The sequence below is a fragment of the Aquarana catesbeiana genome, linkage group LG10 (genome assembly GCF_042186555.1).
Source record: "Aquarana catesbeiana isolate 2022-GZ linkage group LG10, ASM4218655v1, whole genome shotgun sequence".
In the NCBI taxonomy this organism is placed as follows: Eukaryota; Metazoa; Chordata; class Amphibia; order Anura; family Ranidae; genus Aquarana; species Aquarana catesbeiana.
The window spans coordinates 40261870-40286883 of record NC_133333.1 but is presented as its reverse complement, the minus strand read 5'-3'; the positions used below and the strand labels follow the sequence as shown (position 1 = coordinate 40286883).

The following is a 25014-nucleotide window of genomic DNA, read 5'->3' as shown; positions in this document are numbered from 1 at the left end:
ATTCTCCCATGTAGTTCTGGGCTGATTCCTCACCATTCTCATGATCATTTAAACTCCACAAAGTGAGATCTTGCATGGAGCCCCAGACCGAGGGAGATTGACAGTTATTTTGTGTTTCTTCCATTTGTGAATAATCACACCAACTGTTGTCACCCTCTCACCAAGCTGCTTGGAGATGGTCTTGTAGCCCATTCCAACCTTGTGTAGATCTACAATCTTATCCCCGACATCCTTGGACTGATTTTTGGTCTTGGCCATGGTGGAGAGATTGGAATCTGATTGATTGCTTCTGTGGACAGGTGTCTTTTATACAGGTAAAAAACTGAGATTAGAAGCACTCCCTGTAAGAGAAGGCTCCTAATCTCAACTCGTCATAGAAGACACCTTGGAGCCAGAAATCTTGCTGATTGATAGGGGATCAAATGCTTATTTCCCTCATTAAAATGCAAATCAATTTATAACTTTTTTGAAATGTGGTTTTCTGGAATTGTGACAGGGGAGCGGCTGTCATAAAGAAAGGAGGTGGTGGAAACCTGGGGTCACATTACATGCTGTATACTCCCAGGTTTGGTTCAGTGGTGCTGTATAAATACCTAACTCTAGGAATAGCTATCATTCAGATTCTTTGTTTCAAGACATCGTTGCAGGACAGGTATGTTTTACCTATGGTGACTTTTCTCATCACTCTTTTTTGTATGAGGCTGCTTTCTACAATTCTGCATGGGCAGTGAACTACAATGGAGAACAGAACATGTATGTGTGGGTATCGATAGATAGATAGATAGATAGATAGATAGATAGATAGATAGATAGATAGATAGATTAGATAGTGTATATAAAATACATTTTGTTTTTCACCCTCTTTCTAGGTTTTAAGAGCCAACTATTATATAAAAATAATTATTGGCATGGACCATGCAAGCATACTTTGACCAAAACCTGCTTATGTTCAAGATAGACCTCTACTCTACCACCAACCTTTTTTTCTAAGAGGTTAAGAAATAATTGGCTGGTTAAAAAAATAAAAATAAAATAACAGGGTTTTTATTTAGCTCATTCAAGCTCTTTCGAGCTCCTTTGACCATAAGCGTTTTTTTCACAAACCCTCTTAGATAGTAATTTCTTAATGACTGTAAAAAAAATTTAAAAAGCTGGAACAAAAGTTTTTGCGCATTTTTGAGGGGTTTTTTTTAGCTCTTTTGAGCTCTTTTGGGCATTAGCTCCTCTCAAAAACACGAGTTTGGTGGGGATTTTTTTTCTGCCTGTAGGAGCATATGCCTGAAATGTGTGCATGGACACATTGGCTAACATAGAGGGGAGTTTCTAGTAGGGTTGCCACCTGTCCAGGATTCACCTGGATAGTCGGGTGTTGAGTCATGTGTCCGGGTTTCAGTCCACCTGAAACCCGGACACATATTGACAGGAGGGTGAGGGGGCACTATGTGCGCCACATTACTATTCTCTTTGGAGTGCCCAAAGGTGTTCCAGGTCCGTTACAATCCTATAGTGTATACTAAAACAAAATATTTACTGTGCACAGCTAAAGTGTTCGGGTTTGGCATGATGAAAAAATGGCAACCCTAGTTTCTAGGCAGAAAAAATAAGAGTTCAAAAGCGCTCAAAAGCCTGTAGGTGCTGCTTCTTTGAGCTCCTTTGAGCTGCAGTGTGCAATGGTGCCTTCCTACCCCTAGGCATCTGATCGTTTCGTGATCTGAATAAGATCAAAACATCAAGCAGATTTCATGTCCTACCTATAGCTTCTCTACTACAAAGACGCAAGCTGGTTGCGTCATTAAGATGGCAGGCTACAATATGCAGCAGGTAAAGGGGACACTTCGAACCCTATCACCTACGTTTGCTGCATCTGCAGATTTTTTAACAGACTGTGTCACTGAAAATTTGGGGGATTTTTCTAAAAGATATTTGAGAAATTTTTGAAAACCTTTTGGAATCCTTGGGTTTGCCGCTTTGTTTTATTTTTCTGTCTTGAGTCGAAAGTCTTCAAGCCCTTTCTGCGCCTATGAGCTGCCTTGCCAATGCAAAATGCAGCAAGACTGGTCTACTCGGAGCGACCACACCTGTTTGATATGTGGCACTGATAGGTGGAACTGATGTGCACTGATAGGCGGCACTGGTGGGCACGGATAGGTGGCACTGATGGGTATGGACAGGCGGCGCTGATGGGCACTACTGATCTCTTTACAGAGATCGGGGTCGCGCCATGTCCTAACAACACGCAAGAGTGCCTGTTAATGTCAAGTCTTAAAATTGCACATGCCTGGGGAATCGCAAAAAAATACAAAATTCTCCATAGGCAAAATGTCTTTACAGGTCATCAGTTTATAGTTGATCGTGTACTATGGCCCTAGAATTATTGCTGTCACTCCAACCTTCACGACGATACCTCACATGTGTGACACAATTGATGGTGCATACCCGTGCTTGCCCTACGCCGTGCTTTTTTATGGGGTGTGTGTAGGGTTGATGGAGTTAAATGTTTTTGCATTCTTTTTATTCATTTTATACAAATATTTTTTATACACTTTTTTATATATTTTTTGCTTTATTGCCATCACTTAGAGCACTTATTGGACATTTGGTGGAGGGGGATTATGGTGTGGGGTTGTTTTTTTAGAAGCTGAGCTTGGCCCCTTAGTTACAGTAAAGGGAGCTCTTAAGGTGTCAGCATACCAAGACATTTTGGACAATTTCATGCTCCCAACTTTGTGGGAACAGTTTGGGGATGGCCCCTTCCTGTTCCAGCATGACTGCCCACCAGTGCACAAAGCAAGGTCCATAAGGACATGGATGAGTGAGTTTGGGGTGGACTGCCATGCACAGAGTCCTGACCTCAACCCGACAGAACACCTTTTGGATGAATTAGAGAGGAGACTGTGAGCCAGGCCTTCTCGTCCAACATCAGTGCCTGACCTCACAAGTGGGCTTCTGGAAGAATGGTCAAACATTCCCATAGACACGCTCCTAAACCTTGTGGACAGCCTTCCCAGAATAGTTGAAGCTGTTATAGCTGCAAAGGGAGGGCCAACTCAATATTGAACCCTACGGACTAAGACTGGGATGCCATTAAAGTTCATGTGCATGTAAAGGCAGGTGTCCCAATACTTTTGGTAATATAGTGTTTATAAGAAAGAAGTGAGACTGTAAGGAAAGGGCTAAGAGTGCATTCCCATCTGTGAATGCACCCACACATCGATTAGATATGAGAACTCCAGCGGGCAACAGGTAGTTTGCATCCAGGGTCAATCACTTGCATATGATCACTTTGTGAGCGACTACATGTGGGTGGCCATGATTAGCTGCAGGAGCCGGAAGACTCCCATTACATTTAATGGGGCTTCCTCTTAGAGCTAATCACAGGAGCCCCTATTGGGGTTCTCGCATCTAATCGCTGTGCTGGTGCTTTTGTGTGTGAGTGCACCCTAAAGCTAATTTTAGGTGGAAGCATGTACAGGGAGGGAAAAAAGTATTTGATCCCCTGCTGATTTTGTATGTTTGCCCACTTCCTCCTCTATGTTTGACGGTGGGGATGGTGTTCTTGGGGTCATAGGCAGCATTCCTCCTCTTCCAAACGCAGCGAGTTGAGTTGATGCCAAAGAGCTTGATTTTGGTCTCATCTGACCACAACACTTTCACCCAGTTCTTCTCTGAATCATTCAGATGTTCATTAGCAAACTTCAGACGGGCCTGTACATGTGCTTTCTTGAGCAGGGGGACCTTGCGGGCGTTACAGGATTTCAGTCCTTCATGGCGTAATGAGTTACCAATTGTTTCCTTGGTGACTGTGGTCCCAGCTGTCTTGAGATCATTGACAAGATTCTCCCATGTAGTTCTGGGCTGATTCCTCACCGTTCTCATGATCATTTGAACTCCACAAGGTGAGATCTTGTATGGAGCCCCAGACCGAGAGGGATGGACAGTTATTTTGTGTTTCTTCCATTTGTGAATAATCACACCAACTGTTGTCACCCTCTCACCAACCTGCTTGGAGATGGTCTTATAGCCCATTCCAGCCTTGTGTAGATCTACAATCTTATCCCCGACATCCTTGGACTGATCTTTGGTCTTGGCCATGGTGGAAAGATTGGAATCTGATTGATTGCTTCTGTGGACAGGTGTCTTTTATACAGGTAAAAAACTGAGATTAGAAGCACTCCCTTTAAGAGAGGGAGATCTTGTTACCTGTATAGAAGACACCTGGGAGCCAGAAATCTTGCTGATTGATAAGGGATCAAATACTTATTTCACTCATTAAAATACAAATCAATTTATAACTTTTTTGAAATGCGGTATTCTGGAAATTTTTGGGTGTTATTCTGTCTCTTACGGTTAAAATAAATCTACCATTAAAATTATAGACTGATCATTCCTTTGTCAGTGGGCAAACGTACAAAATCAGAAGGGGATCAAATATTTTTTCCCTCACTGTATACTTCTAGATGAAAATCTAGGATATTCCTAAGCTACTGTTCAACTTGTAAATCAGAAAGTTCGACTTTGTGTCTTCACTTCATGCTTTCCCAACAAACAGCAGGGGTCAGAGTAGGTAGGCATGGGCATAGAGGGTAGTGGTTGGGATGGGAGCAGCACCTTGCAAATGATGCAGAAATAAGGTGGAAAGGAATTGTGACAGGGGAGCGGCTGTCATAAAGAAAGGAGGTGGTGGAAACCTGGGGTCACATTACATGCTGTATACTCCCAGGTTTGGTTCAGTGGTGCTGTATAAATACCTAACTCTAGGAATAGCTGTCATTCAGATTCTTTGTTTCAAGACATCGTTGTAGGACAGGTATGTTTTACCTATGGTGACTTTTCTCATCACTCTTTTTGTATGAGGCTGCTTTCTACAATTCTGCATGGGCAGTGGATGGACAATGGAGAACAGAACATGTATGTGTGGGGATAGATAGATAGATAGATAGATAGATAGATAGATAGATAGATAGATAGATAGATAGATAGATAGATAGATAGATAGATAGATAGATTAGATAGTGTATATAAAATACATTTAGTTTTTCACCCTCTTTCTAGGTTTTAAGAGTGAACTATTATATAATAATAATTATTGCCATGGACCATGCAAGCATACTTTGACCAAAACCTGCTTATGCAGAAGATAGACCTCTACTCTACCACCAACCTTTTTTAAGAGGTTAAGAAATAATTGGGTGGTAAAAAAAAAAAAAACATCTTTAGGGCTCATGCACACTGCAGTTTAAAAAAAAAAAGCTTCTTTTTACAGGTGTTTGAGCTTTTATTTCTACCTATAAAAGCTTGAAGAAGCTTGTTCTTTTTTGTGCTCTTTCTCGCGTTTTTATTGAGCTCGTTCAAGCTCTTTTGACCATAGGCGTTTTTTTTCACAAACCCTCTTAGTAATTTCTTAACAACTGTAAAAAAAATAAGAAAAGCTGGAACAAAAGTTTTTGCGCATTTTTGAGGGGTTTTTTTTAACTCTTTTGAGCTCTTTGGGGCACTGGCTCCTCTTAAAAACACGAGTTTGGTGGGGGGGTTTTCTGCCTTTAGGAGCAGTGTGCATGGACACATTGGCTAACATAGAGGGGAGTTTCTAGTAGGGTTGCCGCCTGTCCAGGATTCACCCGGACAGTCTGGGTGTTGAGTCATGTGTCCGGGTTTCAGTCCACATGAAACCCGGACACATTATATTGACAGGACGGTGAGGGAGCTCTATGCATTATTATTCTCTTTGGAGTGCCCAAAGGTGTCCCAGGTCCGTTACAATCCTATAGTGTATACCAAAACAAAATATTTACTGTGCTCAGCTAAAGTGTTCGGGTTTGGCTTGATGAAAAAAGTGGCAACCCTAGTTTCTAGGCAGAAAAAATAAGAGTTCAAAAGCGCTGTAGGAGCTGCTCCTTTGAGCTGCAGTGTGCATGAGCCCTTGTTTTTTTTTTAGGTCTGTTGGCTCAGGTGTGCCTGCAATGGTGCCTTCCTACCCCTAGGCATCTGATCGTTTCGTGATCTGAATAAGATCAAAACATCAAGCAGATTTCATGTCCTACCTATAGCTTCTCTACTACAAAGACGCAAGCTGGTTGCGTCATCAAGATGGCAGGCTACAATATGCAGCAGGTAAAGGGGACACTTCGAACCCTATCACCTACGTTTGCTGCATCCGCAAATTGCAAATTGAAAATTTGGGGGATTTTTCTAAAATGCATTTGAGAAATTTTTGAAAACCTTTTGGAATCCTCAGGTTTGGCGCTTGGTTTTATTTTTCTGTCTTGAGTCGAAAGTCAATCAAACCCTTTCTGCGCCTATGAGCTGCCTTGCCAATGCAAAATGCAGCGACCACACCTGTTTGAGCAATGTGCATCATCCATCTAACCACTGATTGTCTGTAAAGCCTTGTACACGCGATCAGATTTTCCGCAGACAAAACATCAGACTTTTGTCCGAAGGGCGTTGGCCATGAACTTGTCTTGCATACAAACGGCACACAATTGGCCAACAAACATGAACGTAGTGACGTACTACGTGGCTTTTCAGCTCCACCCTTTGGGCACCTTCTGCTAATGTTGTGTTTGGTGAGCATTGATTCCGAGCATGCGTGTTTGTACTTTGGACTTTTGTCTGACGGACTTGTGTACACAGGATCAGAAAATCTGACAACAGACATTTGTCCGTGGAAAATTTATAAGCCTGCCATCCAACATTTGTCAGCGGAAAATCCAACAACAATTGTCCGATGGAGCGTACAAAGGTTGGATTTTAGGCCAACAGTCTGTCATCACACATTTCCCGGCGGAAAATCGAATTGTGTGTACAAGACTTAAAGCGGAGTCCCACCCAAAAATGGAACTTCCGCTGATCGGATCCCCCCCCCTCCAGTGTCACATTTGGCACCTTTCGGGGGGGAGCAGATACCTGTATAATCCAGGTATTTGCTCCCACTTCCGGGCATAGATCGCCGCAGGCTCCACAGTGATCTACGCCATGTCTGGCCCCTCCTCCATCCCCACCCCCGCTATCTTCTGGGAGACACACAGATCCCAGAAGACAGGGACCAGTGAGGACGCGCAGCGTGACTCGCAAATGCGCAGTAGGGAACCAGGCTGTGAAGCCGCAAGGCTTCACTTCCTGATTCCCTTACCGAAGATGGCGGCGCCTCCTTAATGCATTAAGAAGAAAAAACACCTGGCAGTGACCGGCCCCCCAGCCCCCCCCCATTTTACTTACATGAGCCCCTTCATCTTCTTCAGTGGGGACGCACCGTCTTTCTCTCCACAGAGTCCCGGCTTTGATTGGATAGATTGATGGCAGCGCAGCCATTGGCTCCCAATGGAGCTTCGGCGTGGCCGAATGGACGCCGAGTGAATGACTTGGGAGCACGCCCGCAAGGTAACCTCCTTTGGGACAGCGCTTCTCCTAGGGGGTTATCTAATGCGGGGAGGAGCCGTGAGAGCCGCCAAAGGACCCCAGAAGGCAAGGTTCGGGGCCACTCTGTGAAAAACAAGCTGCACAGTGGAGGTAAGTATGATATGTTTGTTATTTAAAAAACAAAAAAAAAACAAAGCTTTAGTATCACTTTTAGGGCTCTTTCACACGGGGCGGATCAGTGATGATCCGCCCCGTGAACACCCGCTTGCTCAGCGGGGATCGCTCCACCGATCCCCGCTGAGCAGGAAAATGACAGGACACTGTGCAGCGACGGACCTGTCAGAGGGACACTCTCCCCTATGGGGGATCGGATGATGACGGACCGTAGAGTCCGTCGTCACCCGATCCGATCCGAAAACGCTCCGTTACACTTTTCGGATCGGAGCGGGTCGGATGTCAGCGGACATGTCACCGCTGACATCCGACGCTCCATAGGGATACATGTATGTCCGTTTTTCATCCGAAAATGGAAGGATGAAAAACGGACATACGGATCCTCCGTGTGAAAGAGCCCTAAGGCTCCATGCACACTGGGCATAAAAAAAAGTCTGTTCTCTCGGGAGTAAAAAACGTTCATATAGAGCACTTTTTGTATAAAGTCTAGCTCCAATCAGAAACGTGAACCAGAATGGGTTTTTTTTTCTGCCTCTAAAGCCCCATACACACGATCGGACTTTCCGACGGGAAATGTGTGATGACAGGCTGTTGGCGGACAACCCGACCGTGTGTACGCTCCATCGGACAATTGTTGTTGGACTTTCCGGCAACAAATGTTGGATAGCATGTTTTCAAATTTTCCGCCAACATATGTGCGTTGTCGGATTTTCTGATCGTGTGTACACAAGTCTGTAGGACAAAAGTCCAAAGTACAAACATGCATGCTTGGAAGCAAGGACGAGCCAGAAGCGGTCAGTCTTGTAAACTAGCGTTCGTAATGGAGAATTAACATTCCTGACGCAGCAAATTATGAAATCTCCAAATGCAGCGCACAATTCTCTTAATGGGATAATAATGAAGCTGCTTTGCTGGTGATACTGATGAAGTTTTTGCAAACAAATTTTCAAAGGCTTTTTTTTTCTAGTGATATCAAGAATAATATTATTATGCTTTTTTTATTTTTATTTGGGCAAGTTACCACAACACCATTATCTCGTAGTTTATAAGATCAAAGATACAACCATGTTGGTGTCCCTTGTTAATTTTACATTGTATTTTTTTTAATGTAACTGCCGACTCCAAAACTGTCATTTGAAGTAAAACACATAGCCAAGTATTATTCTACACAATTTTTTTATTGTGCATTAAAAAAAGAAAACAAATAAAATTAGACATGCTATCTGCCAATAGAACTTAACCAAAAAGTGCATTCTATGCATCCAAAAATATAGAAAATATAACAAATCAAATCATTATTATTCAACCAAAAAATAATGACTCCAAGGCCAATAATAAATAATACGTTATCTCCTCCGATTCCGCAACATGTCTGGTTGACGAACGGCCGTTCAGAAACGAACTGAAAAGCGCAAAATGAAAAGCGCTAAATAAAAAATGTGAAAAGAAAAGTGCGAATCAACACTCACCAAACTTCTACTAACAGGAAATTAGCAGAAGGAGCCCAAAGGGTGGCGCTAAAGAGCTGAAAAACCACGTAGTATGTCACTACATTCGTAATTGTTGGCTAACATTTGTGTGACCGTGTGTATGCAAGACAAGTTTGAGCCAACATCCTTAGGACAAAATTCCACAGTTTTGTTGGCGGAAAGTCTGATTGTGTGTACGAGGCTTAAACGTTAAACTCAAAATATGCCTCTTAATGTCCTAATGTACATGGACACATAGGATAACATTTAGCTGCTTCTACAGGCAGAACACAAAACTGTAGAAGCAACATTTTTCAAGTCAGTGTGCATGGAATCTTTATTACGGTAATGTAGACGTCCAAAATTCATTAATCTTGGACAATCAATCAGAAATCATCCCAACTCATCCACCTCTATGAATAAAAGTAATTCAATTGGCTGCTATGGATATGGCTTCCCCAATAAGATCTCATCATGAATCATGAATGTAAAATCTGTTCTGGAAAGTCATCATTTTTTTCCTTTTTTATTGGTTGAACTAGATCAGGGGTCTCAAACTGGCAGCCCTCCAGCTGTTGCAAAACTACAAGTCCCATGAGGCATTGCAAGGCTGACAGTTACAAGAATGACTCCCTCAGGCAGAAGCATGATGGGACTTGTAGTTCCACAACAGCTGGAGGGCCACTAGTTTGAGACCCCTGAACTAGATGGACTTTTTTCAACCAGACTAAATATGTCACTATAATAATTGTCAGTCTTTGCTATTTTTTAGACCGTATCCAAAGCATGTTTTACTTTACATCTATTCTTCTGTGTTTCCTTTGGTATAGCTTTGAGATTCTGGGAGGTTCTTTCTTTGCATGAAATCTTAAAATTAGCCTGTCCCTAATGTATTGCAGTGTTATGTGGAACATACGACTTGCTCTTCCTTTTCCAAAGCTTTATAAGTAAACAAAAGTGAAATGCAGAGATTGTATTCACCCTTTTCTTACCTTAAAACAGTACCAAACCCAAGAGCAAACTATAATATTGCAGCTTACCAAATCTTAGATGTGGTGGCTGCATTTGTTTTCTTGTTTTTAGGCTTTCTTTTATTTTCACCTGGTGATCTGGCCAGTAAGTCTGCTGTTTCGCAACAGAACAAGCGGTCTTGCTGATGTAGCAGTTAGAGGGTTGAGAGAAACCAAATTTGACAGGGGTGCTTAGGATAGTCAGCTTTTACTCAGTCACGTAAAAACCTTTATGCCTAAAGGAAAAAAAAAACAAAAAACTGTTACTGTAACAGCTTAACCACGTCAGCCCAGGAAGTATTTGCCCCCTTAATGACCAGGCAATTTTTTGCGATACGGCACTGCTTTGCTTTAACGGACAATTGCGCCGTCCTTTTTTTTCCCACAAATAGAACTTTCTTTTCTCCGACAATTTTGAACAAAAAATATATATTTTTTACTTTTTGCTATAATAAATATCTCGAATTAAAAAAAATTTATTCATCAGTTTAGGCCAATATATATTCTTCTACATATTTTTGGTAAAAAAAATCGCAATAAGGGTATATTGTTTGGTTTGCGCAAAAGTTATAGCATTTACAAAAGAGGGGATAGATTTATGGCATTTTTATTACTATTTTTTTTTTTTTTTAATAGTAATGGCGGTGATCAGCGACTGGGACTGCGACATTGCGGGGACAGATCAGACACTTTTGACACTTTTGTGGGGCCATTGACTTTTATACAGCAATCAGAGCTATAAATAGCCACTAATTACTGTGTAAATGACACTGGCAGGGAAGGGGTTAACACTAGGGGGCGATCAAGGGGTTAAGCGTGTCCTAGGGAGTGATTCTAACTGTGGGGGGAGGGGACTGACAGGGAGTGCAGAGAGATCGCTGTTCCTGATCACTAGAACCAGACGAACACACTGTACTCCCCTGACAGAGGATCCGTTTGTTTACATTGACAGATCCTCCTTCTGCCTCTCTGTGAAGCGATCGCGGGTGGCAGGCGGACATCGTGGCCGCTGGGCACGTGCATCGGCCTCCGGCGAGGCCCGCTTTAGCCATTAAAGGGACCGCCGTACCGGTACGACGATTTGCACAGCTGAGCCAACCTGCCACAGTATAACTGCGGCGGCTGGTCAGCAAGCGGTTAAAAAAGGTTTTAGCTGGGGTTCAGTTTCAATTTGTAAGTGTATCTAAATCTGCTAGTCCATCTAACACTCCCCTCCCTCCTAGACTGACAATGCTGCTGTCCAAAGGTGTCTATGTTGCTCCTTCATACAGAGTGGGGGCGCTCTAATACAGGAGGGGTGTTACTGGCCAGATCAACAGGTAAAAACAGAGGAGAACAACATACCTCCAAACTTTTTGAGATGGGAATGAGGGACACCTATCAGCAAAAGTATGCAGGCGTAGGACACACCCCTTGCCACGCCCCCTTAAAGGAGAATTGTACAAAAAAAACAAGGTTGGTAAACCCACAAGTGCTTTTTTTTACCACTTCTATATTGGCTTTTGGAATTTACAAATGCAGCAATTTAGAAATCAGATGAAAGGTTCAGCACTGGGAAACACTTTTTGATAGATAAAAAGTGCATTTTATATACATCTATATAGATCAGACCAAAATAAGGGACAAATGAGGAGGACAGAGGGACATTGCTCCAAATCAGGGACAGTCCCTTGAAATCAGGGACAGTTGGGAGCTATGGATGTGTACAAGGTGTGACAATTTAATTCACAGAATAGACTGTAAGAAAACGAAAAATGTTTTTTTTGTTTTTTTTTTTATAAATAAAGGTGCTTTATTGTTGTCATGTAGGGTGATTGACCACATATCCATAGGTACGGTACAGAGCATTGTATGAAAAACGAAAAATGTTTGCTTACCTATACACTGGCGGCTGTTGTCGCCTTCAAAGTAACCCCCTTGTGAAGCGACGCCCTTTTCTAGCTGACTGTGCCACTGCTGGAAACATTCCTGGAATTCATTGTCTGGAAGGCAGTATCTTGTGGATGTGCAGAATGTCATCAAATCTGTGTCCTTTTAACCACTTCAGTAGAGGGCACTTTTACCCCCCCTTCCTGCCCAGGACAATTTTCAGCTTGCAGTACTTTCGCACTTTGAATGACAATTGCGCGGCCATGCAACACTGCACCCATACAACATTGTTATCATTTTTGTTCACGCAAATAGTGCTATCTTTTGGTGGTAGTTAACCACTTCATCCCCGGAAGGATTTACTCCCTTAATAACCAGGCCATTTTTTGCAATACGGCACTACGTTATTGTAACTGACAATCACGCGGTCGTGTGACGCTGTACCCAAATAAAATTGATGGTTTTTTTTTTTCCACAAATAGAGCTTGTTTTTGGTGGTATTTGATCACCTCTGCGGTTTTTATTTTTTGCGCTATAAACAAAAAAAGAGCTACAATTTTGAAAAAAAAAAAAAAAAACAATAACTTTTACATTCTGCTATAAAACATATCCAATAAAACAAAAAGTTAAATATCTAATTTCTTCATCAAATTGGGCCAATATGTATTCTGCTACATTTTTTTGGTATAAATAAAATCCCAATAAGCGTATATTGATTGGTTTGTGCAAAAGTTATAGCGTCTACAAACTATAGGATACATTTATTTATTTTTTTATTAGTAATGGCGGCGATCCGCGTTTTTTAGCGAGACTGCAACATTGCAGCGGACAAATCAAGTACCTAACTGACACTTTTTTTGGGAACTAGTGACATTATTACATTGATCAGTGCTAAAAATATGCACTGTTTTTGTACTAATGACACTGGCAGGGAAGGGGTTAACATCAGGGGCGAGCAAGGGGTTAAGTGTGTCCCTAGGAGGTGCTTGCTAACTGTGTGGAGGATGGTCTGACTGGGGGAACACAGAGATCCGTGTTCCTGCTTAGCAGGAACAGAAGATCTCTGTGTCCTCCCCTGACAGAACGGCGATCTGCCTTGTTTACATAGGCAGATCGCCATTCTGCCTCTCTGGGGAACGATCGCGGGTGGCCAGTGGACATCGGGTCCGCCGCACCCACTGAGTGGCTTCCCCTCTGTCCAATGAGGGCACGCGCCTCCAGTATCTATTGCACGAAATGTCATACAGGTGCATATTATTTCGCACAATAGAGCCGTCCTGCCGCAGTATATATGCGGTAGGTGGACTTTAAGAGGCTAATCACCACTAGGTTTTTTTCTTTTTTTTGGTAAATCAACTAAAAAATACTAAAAGTTATTTTTTTTTTTAAACACACTTTTCTTTGTTTCTGTTATAAAATGTTGCAAATAAATGATTGTTCTTTAGGCCCCTTTCACACTTGTCCGACTTGTCCTGCGACTTGGGACTGCAAAGTTGCATGGCAAGTCATACCCCATGATTTCCAATGGGTACCGTTTATATCTGTGCGACTTCAAAGTAGTCCCTGCACTACTTTGGTCCGACTTTGATGCGACTTGAGGTCCATAGACCTCAAGATTACACAGGCATTGCCTCAAGTCGTGTCAAATACGTGTGGCAAAGTCACGGCAACGTCATGCGACTTTCAGGTTGCACAAGTGTGAAAGGGGCCTTATAGGTTTAGCCCAAAATGTATTCTGCTACATCCAGTGCTCAAGCCAGTATATATTATTTAGTTTGTAGGAAAGTTATAGAGTCCACAAACTATGGGATATATCTGAAAATTGATCAATCCTGATGTACTGACGGCCGATCTCATTTCTTGAGACCCTAAAATACCAGGACAGTAGAAATACCCAAATGACACTTTTTTGGAAAGTAGACAGTCCAAGGTATTTAGTAAGAGGCATGGCGTGTTTTTTGAAGTTGGAATTTTATGTCTCAATATTTTTGGGAAAATGTAAAAATTAAAAAAAAAATTCACAATTATTTTTTACATGCTGTTACCAGTACAGTTCAGCGTCATCATATGACGGGTGTGGTGGTGATCAGGGACACTGACTGGTGGTATAAAAAGTTATCATTTTTTTAATTACATTTTTTAAATTTATTTTTTTACCATTTTTTTAAACACTGTGACCAGAGCAATATAATGTCACCATAGTAACATTGTACCACTCTAGGAAAGTGATAAGGATTTTTTTTTTACACATTATGTTTGCTTATAGCAGTGCTTTACATTGCTATAATCAAGCATTTTGCTGAATAAAACTGAATCATTCAGTCTGTTTTGTCTTGATCAGCTGTGACTGGTCACACAAGCTATTTACATGGTACAGATGGGCTGTGATCGGCCCTGTCTGTACCATGTGATCAAATTGACCAATCACAGCTAGCTACACAATAGATAGCATGAAAGGAAGCACAACTGTCATGTGACCTGCTGTGATTTGTCACGGTGGTCACATGGTACCGGCAGCGAGCCACTACTCGGATCAGTCATTGGCTTGTCCTATGGACATGGCCGGTGACAGATTGTGCTGCTGTGCGTGTAGGTAGCCTCCTCACATACAGTTAATTGTGACAGGATAGTCTTGTTGGCTGAGAGGAGAAGTGGGACTACAATTGTATCATACTTACTTTCTCATTCAGAAATGTCATATTATATTCAGAATGTGTTTGTGTTTTCATGCTGTTTTGTGAAATCCTGTTGAGGCAGTAACTGTTCTCTAAATTGTCTCCAGCAGCCATCTTTTAGAAGCCTCTTGTTCTGATTGGTACCAAGTTATCTCAAAATTTTGTCCATCATTTTCTGTTAGCTTCCATATAAAAGAGAGCCCAGCCACCATTTTGAGAGACGTGTGTGGAATGTGTGAGGGAAAGGTATACTGCCTGTGAGGGAAAGCTAGGCCTTACTCAGGGAGAGTGTTCCAGCCTGTAGGGACAGAACACGAGTCCTGCCTATCAGCACTGCTGCTGTGCTTGTGATAGAAGATCATCTAAGACAGTGTATTTTCCTGCTAAATCATCTCTGCTGCATATGTGGAACCTGCTTATGGACAACAGCCTATGGCAAGTAATCAAAATGTGCCTTGTATACCACTGATGTGCCTGAGGAGAGGAATAATAAGTACAGTGCCAGTTTACTGGGCTGCAAGCTGTATCTTTGATGGGTGCTTCATTAAAAAGGTGGGGTATACATGGGCAGGGCAAAGGGAGTGGAGTCAGGGGTGACGCCAATGGGGGGTGGCAAAATGAGGCTTCGCCTAGGGTGTCAAAAATCCTTGCACCAGCCCTGTGTGAGTGTTAGGACTGAAAGAGCTCTGGGAAACCTCTATAGCACGCACTGTTAACCAGTCTTGTGCTTAACTGAGGACCTCCAGGCTTTCCATATGTCCTTAATGGGGGTACACAATAGTGACAAGTGCATACAGCGAACAATATCGTTTTCAGATGCTCTTGAACTTTGCTCTTCCTTCTCCTTTTCCTTTTGTGATTTTTAGGATTCCCTTGGTGATAGTTGTCACCTCAGAAGGTGACGGTTCTTCTCCTCTTTGGTTTCTGACAAGTTTTGTGCACTTCTGGATGTAGAACGTGACCATTTCTGTCCGTTTCCTGATCCGCTTCTCCTACTTCTCCTTATTTCTTCTACTGTGTGACCCAGGCAAGTACAAGTCAGAAAATGCTAGAACACGTTCAAGTGCGAATGGCTCACCACCATAGTGCTACGCCATGTACATTCTGGGAATTATATTTTCGTACCTCGTATGGTGAAAGAGCCAATCTACCTAAAATATTTAATTTATAGATAGAATATGGTTGACTGAGTCATTCTATTTTGAGGTCTCCCCCTTGCCTTAGTTCACACCCACAGAGAAGTGTTTCACCACCTCTACTCTTCACAAAACTTCTGCATGTTTTGTATTGATCTCTCCAACAAATCTGTCCGTTATTAAGGTGTAGGAGGTCCAATACATACTTACCATGTCCTAGCCTTATTGCTGATGTCTTTTTGTGTTCTATTCCAGGTCACAATGTCTTACCCAATGACCTCCCAGCCTCAGGCAATGCAGAGCTACTCTACCAGTAAAAGTGATTGGAACTCTGAAGTTATGGACTGCTGTGAAGACATGGGCATCTGTACGTACTAGAAGTTTTACAATGTACCCAAAAAGCATGTCATGACTGTTCTGTTCTTCCCTGTAGTTTAAGAATTGAGAAATGGGAATGAATGGGCCTGTTGTATTGAGATTTTCCAGCTTGCAGGCAATCTGTGTGCTAACTGGCTTTGATCTCTGGACAACCTTATCTCAGGTGCTGTCACCCACAGACTCATAATCCAGTGCTCTGATAGTGCTCCTCTTCTAGGTTAAATGAGGACCAACATTCTTCAATCCACTTTCTTGAGCACTTTTTTACTTTTTCATTAACCCAAACTTCTTCTCTCTTTCAGGCCTTTGTGGAGCATTGGTCCCTTGGATTTTGGCGTGCAAAGTAGCCTCAGACTACGGAGAATGCTGCTGCTTGCCGTGTTTAGGAGGTGCCTTACTGGCCATGCGCACTGGCATAAGGGAGCGCCACCGCATTTCAGTAAGATTTAGACTAAAGCATAATGAGCACACAGTCATTTTTTTTACTATTACAAAAATGTGTTCTTTAAAGGGGATGTGTTGGATAGCAACATGGTTTAATATCTTGCAGATATAATATTAATAATTATATCGTTTACTACAGGATGTATAGTGTTTTGTCATTTTTCTTTATAGTGGTTTTGTATATATTTTTTGTATTTTAGGCAGGTTAAGAAAATTTAATTCTTAAAGCAGAACTAAAGTCTGCAATATTCAGCTTCCTTCCTACTTCAGTCTGATGTCTGTGAGGTCCCTCCCTGGCATCTAATACTTGACTTCATCTGCGCAGCATGGCATTAACTCATGCACATGAGTTCATTCATCCAGGCAACATGCTGAGAATGTATCCTAAGTTAAGCATTCACAGCTCTATGTACATTTTTTTTTTTACTAAAAAGGATGTTTTTATTAAAACATGTAAAAGAAAGTACAATGTCCAGACAACAACCATACTAGCATGGTCACAACACAGACAATAGAGATACACTATAATGAACAAAAGTGGGTACATACAGTGCCTTGAAAAAGTATTCATAGCTCTTGAAATTTTCCACACTTTGTCATGTTACAACCAAAAATGTAAATGTATGTTATTGGGGTTTTATGTGATAGACCAACACAAAGTAGCACATAATTGTGAAGTGGAGTGGAAATGATAAAGGTTTTTTACATTTTTTTTACAAATAAATATGTGAAAAGTGTGGCATGCATTTGTATTCTTGTTTTTCTTGTATTTTTGTCCATTCTTCTTTGCAAAATAGCTCAAGCTCTGTCAGATTGGATGGAGAGCATCATTCATATTCTTTGATCTAAACCATTCTATTGTAGCTCTGGCGGTATGTTTAGGGTTGTTGTTCTGGTAGAAGGTGAACCTCCTCCCCAGTCTCAAGTCATTTGCAGACTTTAACAGATTATCTTCTAAGATATCCCTGTATTTGTCTCCATCCATCTTCCCATCAACTTTGACCAGCTTCCCTGCCCTTGCTGAAGAAAAGCATCCCCACAACATACTGCCACCACCATGTTTTACGGTGGGGATGGTGTGTTCAGGGTGATGTGCAGTGTTAGTTTTCCCGCCACACATAGCATTTTGCTTTTAGACAAAAAAGTTAAATTTTGGTCTCATCTGACCAGGGCACCTTCTTCTACATGTTTGGTGTGTCCCCCACATGGCTTCTCGCAAACTGCAAACAGGACTTCTTATGGCTTTCTTTCAACAATGGTTTTCTTCCTGCCACTCTTCCATAAAGGTCAGATTTGTGGAGAGCACGACTAATAGTTGTCCTGTGGACAGATTCTCCCACCTGAGCTGTGGATCTCTGCAGCTCCTCCAGAGTTACCATGGGCCTCTTGGCTGCTTCTCTGATGAATGCTCTCCTTGCTCGGCCTGTCAGTTTAGATGGACGGCCATGTCTTGGTAGGTTTGCAGTTGTGCCATACTCTTTCCATTTTCTGATGATGAATTGAACAGTGCTCAGTGAGATGTTCAAAGCTTGGGATATTTTTCTATAACCTAACCCTGCTTTAAACTTCTTCAAAACTTTATCCCTGACCTGTCTGGTGTGTTCCTTGGCCTTCATGACACTGTTTGTTCACTAAGGTTCTCTAACAAACCTCTGGGGGCTTCACAAAACAGCTGTATTTATACTGAGATTAAATTACACAAAGGTGGACTCTATTTACTAATTAGGTGACTTCCGAAGGCAATTGGTTCCACTAGATTTCAGTTAGGGGTATCAGAGTAAAGGGGGCTAAATACAAATGCACGCCATACTTTTCACATATTTATTTCTAAAAATATTTGAAAACCATTTATCATTTTCCTTCCACTTTACAATTATGTGCCATTTTGTTTTGGTCTATCGCAAAAATAGCAATAAAATACATTAACGTTTTTGGTTGGAACATGACAAAACGTGGAAAATTTCAAGGGGTGTGAATACTTTTTCAAGGCACTGTATTCAAATGAAAATTGCTGTGCTCAAAGTTCAGTTTTAATAACTCTACGTCTATATTTGTCAAAAACAGTCTGTGATGTCTAAGTTCTCTCTGTCTTTGCCCTATAGGGAAGTATCTGCAATGACTGTGTGTGCCTCACTTTCTGCGGACCGTGTACCCTCTGTCAGATGGCGCGGGAACTAAAGGCCCGGAAATGATGAATCATTAGCATGCCGATGTCATGACAGTCCTCCACGGACTGTTTTTACCTTTAAGGGAACCTGTAAAAGAACACCGAAATCTCATTGAAGGAGGAGAGGTTACCACGTCTGTCACTATTGACCCCCTTCCCATCCAACATCTGTCAGCACTACAAGAAGAACTGTGATTCTGCATTGACATTGTATTACTCCATAAACATTGTGAAAGCACTTAGAGTTTGTAGTTGAAAACTGTATTTACATTTTTTTCTTTATTTCCCCATATAAATGCCAGTTCCAATATTTCATGCTGTAATGCATGGGTGCTCAACCTGTGGCCCTCCAGCTGTTGCGGAGCTATAAGTCCCATTGTGATAAGATAGGAGCACAGACAGGGCACACAGAGGTAGATCACACAAAACCAGACTGGTGGGCGTCAATTTGGGATTTCGGGTTACAGGAAGAGTGGCAGTAAGAGGAATAGTCCACAAGGCAAACAGGAAGCACAGCAACGAAGGGTGACCCTCAGGGCAATAATAGGGGACAGCAAAGGGGGGGGGGGGACAGTCCACAGGGGAAACAGAAGGCACAGCGGAGCTTAAGACTTTGGAACACAGGGCAAAGCAGAGGTGGCAAAGCAGGGGTTAAAGTCCTTGGCACATGGACAGAGCAGTTTTTGGTACAGCAGTGCTTAACCTAAGGATAACAAAGTTGTGGCAGTGTGGAATTGTAAGTCTGTTAACTCGGTGAAACAACTTTACTGGCAAGTTCACTTGCAGAGCACTTGAAGCACAAGTTTTTCTGACATTTTTCCAATTTGTAGCAAATTTGTGTGGCAAGTCTCTAGCAAGAGCAAAGTTGCAGTGGTGAGTCTACAGCAAGAGTTCTGCAAGTCTACAGCATGAAAATTCAGCCACAGTGACCCCCTGTGGTGGGATGACTATTGCACAACATAACTGAACCCAAACTTGCAGCAGACTTGCAGAATGTTTGCAAAGAAAGTTGTTCTGGAGTCATGCACTGTAGAATTCCTGCAATTGCCTGGCAAGTCTAACAACAGCTTAGCAAGTCATTTTTAAACTTGCAGCACAATTGTTTGCTATCTGGGAAAATCCTTAGCACACTGGGCAGGGATTCTGGCAGCAGGGTATGGCACATCGAGGGTACAGGCCAGCACACATGGCAGCAATCGGGTACAGCAGGAACATAGTCTAGAGTCAAAGGACAATGATCCAGGCACAGTGAGTAGCAGGCCACAAGCTCGTATAGCAGAGTTCAGGGCCACAATCCACGCACAATGACGGACGGGCGGCAATAGGCACAGCAAGGGTTCCAGAACATGCCAGTCAAAAGGCCCAGCAGTGCAGAAAGCAAAGTCTGTCTCAGCAGTTCCATGCAATTTTCTAGTCTCCAAAAGAGACTTGCAGCCATGAGCTCCTCTGTCCATCACTGAAGTAAGCTCTGAACAGTCTGCCACCCTTCATTATTTTCTATGGTAATTTGAATTCAGTCACACACCTCCCGGGGCCGAGACGTCTGGCTCTATCCTCAAGCAGGATACAATTATTTATGTGCTTCTTGCTGAAGACAGTCTCATGTAATACCCCCTGTAGGGACCCAGGAACTCACAAACCAAATTATGCAGATAACAGACATGGGCGGTTCGTTTCGTTCCAAATTAATATTCGGACACATTTTTTGTTATTCGGAGACACGGATATATCTGAATACCTGAATTACAATTTAAACAAATTTTACCAAATGCTCCGAATAAAATTTCGGACTGAAATTTGAATCGAATTTTACTTTGAACTCCAGTCTAACTCCAGTCCAGTTCTAACTACACATAATCTGGTGTATCTGGATTTTGCAAAAGTATTTGACACAGTTCCCCATAAACGTTTACTGTACAAAGTAAGGTCCGTTGGCATGGACCATAGGGTGAGTACATGGATTGAAAACTGGCTACAGGGGCGAGTTCAGAGGGTGGGGATAAATGGGGAATACCCGGAATGGTCAGGGGTGGGTAGTGGGGTTCCCCAGGGTTCTGTGCTGGGACCAAATGACCTGGAGGATTGGATAAATAGCTCAATCTCTGTATTTGAGGACAATACTAAGCTAAGCAGGGCAATAACTTCTCCGCAGGATGTGGAAACCTTGTAAAAAGATCTGAACAAATTAATGGGGTGGGCAACTACATGGCAAATAAGGTTTAATGTAGAAAAATGTAAAATAATGCATTTGGGTGGCAAAAATATGAATGCAATCTATACACAGGGGGGAGAACCTCTGGGGGAATTAAGGATGGAAAAGGACCTGGGGGTCCTAGTAGATGATAGGCTCAGCAATGGCAACTAATGGCAAGCAATGGAAACTAAACAAATTTTTTCGTCATGCACATGTCTAGCAGAAAAGTTGACTTTGTTACACTTTGCATCTGGATTAGAGATTGTCAATTTTATAAAACCAAATAAAATGAAAAAAAAAATCCAATATTTCTAACCTCTGTTACACCCGTCATGCCTTTAGTGTTTGGGAGTCATGCTTGTAACTGTCAGCCTTGCAATGCCTCATGGGACATGTAGTTCCACATCAGTTGGAGAGCCACAGGTTGAGCACCCATGCTGTAATGTGTACCTCTGGGTTATATTACACCCTGGCTTCCTATATCAGTATGAAAACACCACGCTAACATTATACCCGGGGAACTTTACTGCACATTGCATTAAAGCAGTAGTAAACCGCTGCAGATAAAAAAATAAAAATAAAAACACCTTTAAGACAATGGCATAATGTGCTAGTATGCATAGCATACTAGCACATTATGAAGTACTTACCTTACAACAAAGCCCTTCCAGCAGGCCCTGGAAGCCCTTCCTTCCCCGGGCCTTTCTTCCGTGTTCGCGGGCTCCAGCGCTGTGAGTGACAAATCAGTCTACCAGCCCCTTTCAAATGCATGCACTTACTTGCAGCTGCATTTTACAGCAATAAATCAATTTCCTAAGAAAAATACATTGTGTAACATCTTATGGCTTTGTAACGGTATTTGGGCAAAATTGGAAAATCTGGTTGGGATATTTTTCAGTAGAAATAGAACAAATGGGTATGTGGTTCAAGCTGTTGGCATTCACAGTATACTTGAATATTATTTTTGATGGAGTTGATCTTCAAAAGGGTAATAAGTAAAAAGCAATAGCCAACAGCGGCCACAGATTTCACTGCTTTGTCTACAGTAAATAAAACCAAAAATAGTTCCTAAGGGTGACGGCTCAAAAAGTATGCCCAATGGTGTAGTGCCTGTTATGTAAAAAAAAAAAAATTCTAATTTTAGCAGGTTTTTTTTCTGGATATTATCACATTCTTCCTTTCAGACATTTTAATGTATGTGACCTATAGTTAATAATGAGTATTCTACACTGAAAGTAATCATTCAGTAATCGAAACAAATAATATGAGATACACTTTTTACAATTTACTGCACTGCCTTTTCATAAAAAATAAAAAAATAAAAATAACTAAATGTAAATATATATTACAATAAATAAAAAAGGGATTCGCCTCCCTTCTTTTTGTAGTTTTTTTTTTTTCCACTGGTCTGGTGATTTTGAGAATCTTTTTTTTTTTTTGTAGATTGTAGAATTTTTCACATCCATTTGGGTTTTCATGTTTGTAGTAATTTTATTTATACAATTTACTATAGGTTCTTCCATTGAAAGGATTCCCAATGGGATTTTGAATTGCAGCAAAAGAATTGGCAAATATTGAAAAAATATAAATTTAATTTAGAAAAAATTATTAAATAAAAAAGATATTTGTTTATATCAAAATACGAGCTCTCTAGGTAAGGCAATTACATGTACATAATAATAATACAGCTGTCATATGTACAAAATAAAAACATAGCATGATATAAGTATGTAACCATACTGAAACCCCCCCGACACGTTTCGACCTTAGAGGTAGAGGTCTTCTTCTGGGGGAAAGAGCAAAAAACTCTGAGAAAAAGTACATTATAACAATAAAATAGTTTAAAAACCAAAAATGTCAACAGGCATTATATTTTGGTATTGACACATATATTATGAGTGTTCAAGTATATTTACCAATAACGACTGAAGAGAAAGGACTCCTGATTATTGTGCCACAGAGCTGCCAGAGAATCCGAGCAACGAGGCCAAGCACCCCATTCCAAGCACCGACGGGGGGCGAATACCAGAGCGCCAAACAAGGGCCCACAAGAGGCCGCGCTTGATGCCCACACACGAGAGAGGGGGAGGAGCCAAATACCGAGAGACAGGCCAAACACTCACCAAGTAACTGTTGGGGTATATAAGGGTAATGTATTAATGTAATAACAGAAGTATCACTTAATTGGCGACTAATAGACTATTTAGAAAATATTTGGGTGTGTGAATTAAAGATCGAACTGAATAAAATGAATGAGATTATGAATGAGATACCTTGTTTTGTTTGGCGGTCTGGTATTCAATCCCCCCCCCCCTGTCGGTGTTTGGAGTGGGGGGGTGCTTGGCCTCATTGCTCGGATCCTCTGGCAGCTCTGTGGCACAATAATCAGGAGTCCTTTCTCTTCAGCCGTTATTGGTAAATATACTTGAACACTCATAATATATGTGTCAATACCAATATATATTGCCTGTTTTTTAAACGATTTTATTGTTATAATGTACTTTTTTCAGAGTTTTTTGCTCTTTACCCAGAAGAAGACCTCTCTCTAAGGTTGAAACACGTCAGTGTTTTTTCAGTATGATTACATACTTATATCATGCTATGTTTTTCTTTTGCACATATAACGGCTTTATTATTATTATGTACATGTAATTGCCTTACCTACAGAGCTCATGTTTTGATATCAACAAATATCTTTTTTGTGTAATTTTTTTCTAAATAAAATGTATATTTTTTCTCATTTTTGCCAACTCTTTTGCTGCAATTCAAATCCCCATGGGGAACCCTTCCATTTGATGCCTAACAGGGACTGCAGTGTTCCTTTTCTCACTAACATTATCGTTCTCCATTTTTACTATAGGTTCTTTTTTTTTAGTTGATTATATAATTACATCTATCAATCAATATATGATTTCTGTTATTTGTTTTGTACATTTTATATAGAATATATGAATTCAATTTTTGCTGTATAACTAAGGAATGTTATAAATTGATTCATGCAAAAAAAATGTTGTTGCTGGGCTTTGTAGTTCGCCATTGATTGGTGGCGGCCGACATGTATTTTATTTTCCTTCGGCTGTTACTGCTATTGATAAAAGAACTGGTTTCCTGGGGTTTTTTTGCTTGTTTTTTGGCTGTTGGCCAGTGACATTCAGTCGTTTTTCTTTTTAAAGTGTTACTAAATCTAGGACAGTACATTTACTATATCTGGTCTCCCACAGTACACAGAGAAAGGTAAAGCAATTATTTTAGTAAATATAAACTGCTAAATACTTTTTTGTATATAGCAGTCTTGTGACTGTGGGTATAGGATTGTATATATCTATCTATATCTAGATCTATATCTATCTAGATATAGATATCTATCTATATCTAGATAGATATAGATATATATACACACACACACACACTCTATATATAACTTTTTTTTAACCTTTTATTGGTTGAATTAGATAAACTTGTGTCTTTTTTTCAGCCAGACTAACTATGTAACTTCTTTCAGTGTCTGGTTAAAGATTTTAAGAGGAGTTTTCATTCTACTCTGACTGGCTCTGTGCTGATCACATGCACCGTCCCAAGAAAAAAAAAAGAAAACTCTCTAGCAATACACACCAAACTGTGCAGAGTGACTCCAAAGGCTCTGTCTTATCAGGAGATGGATTGGGGACAGTGGAGGAAGGGGAGGTTCAGAGAAGACAGGGTCAAACAGCCTTTTTACACTAAGCAGAAGATTAACCCCTTAGGTTCCACAGTGAGTATAACAAGCATGCTTTACTGCATATACAGACTGATTTTACTGTTGCGGGTTTAGTAACACTTTCATTCATTAATCCTCTGTATTTGAATTTTTTTTTACTGCTTTTGGATTAATTGTATCATTTTTTTGTGTGAATATAATATTCCTAGTTTCCCCTTCTGCCGCTCTTTTCACTGCTGGCTCTTTTTTTTTATCAGATATACGTTTATTGAATAAAGTCAGCAAACCATATAACAATAAAAAAATACATTCCAAACAATCCATACACATTATGACATACCATCCAAAATGAAGTACTTCAAACTTGTTCAGGTTACCTCTATGTGCATATATATCAATTTTTCATAGCTAAGCACAGTGCCCATTCGATCTATCTACATCT

The 25014-nt window shown here is 41.1% G+C and overlaps 1 protein-coding gene across 2 annotated transcripts; it reads left to right on the top strand.

Annotated features, from left to right (window-relative positions):
• Window positions 1–563: 563 nt before the first annotated feature.
• LOC141110610 (cornifelin homolog B-like) lies at window positions 564–24469 on the top strand. Of its 2 annotated transcripts, none has more exons than XM_073602048.1 (4): window positions 564–652; window positions 15948–16059; window positions 16373–16509; window positions 18617–24469. In XM_073602048.1, the coding sequence occupies exons 2-4, from the start codon at window positions 15954–15956 to the stop codon at window positions 18704–18706; spliced, it is 333 nt and encodes a 110-aa protein (XP_073458149.1). In that variant the 5' UTR covers window positions 564–652; window positions 15948–15953; the 3' UTR covers window positions 18707–24469. The 2 variants fall into 2 exon arrangements, with proteins under 2 accessions (XP_073458149.1, XP_073458150.1); XM_073602049.1 differs by lacking the exon at window positions 564–652 and adding an exon at window positions 4679–4807.
• Window positions 24470–25014: the final 545 nt, after the last annotated feature.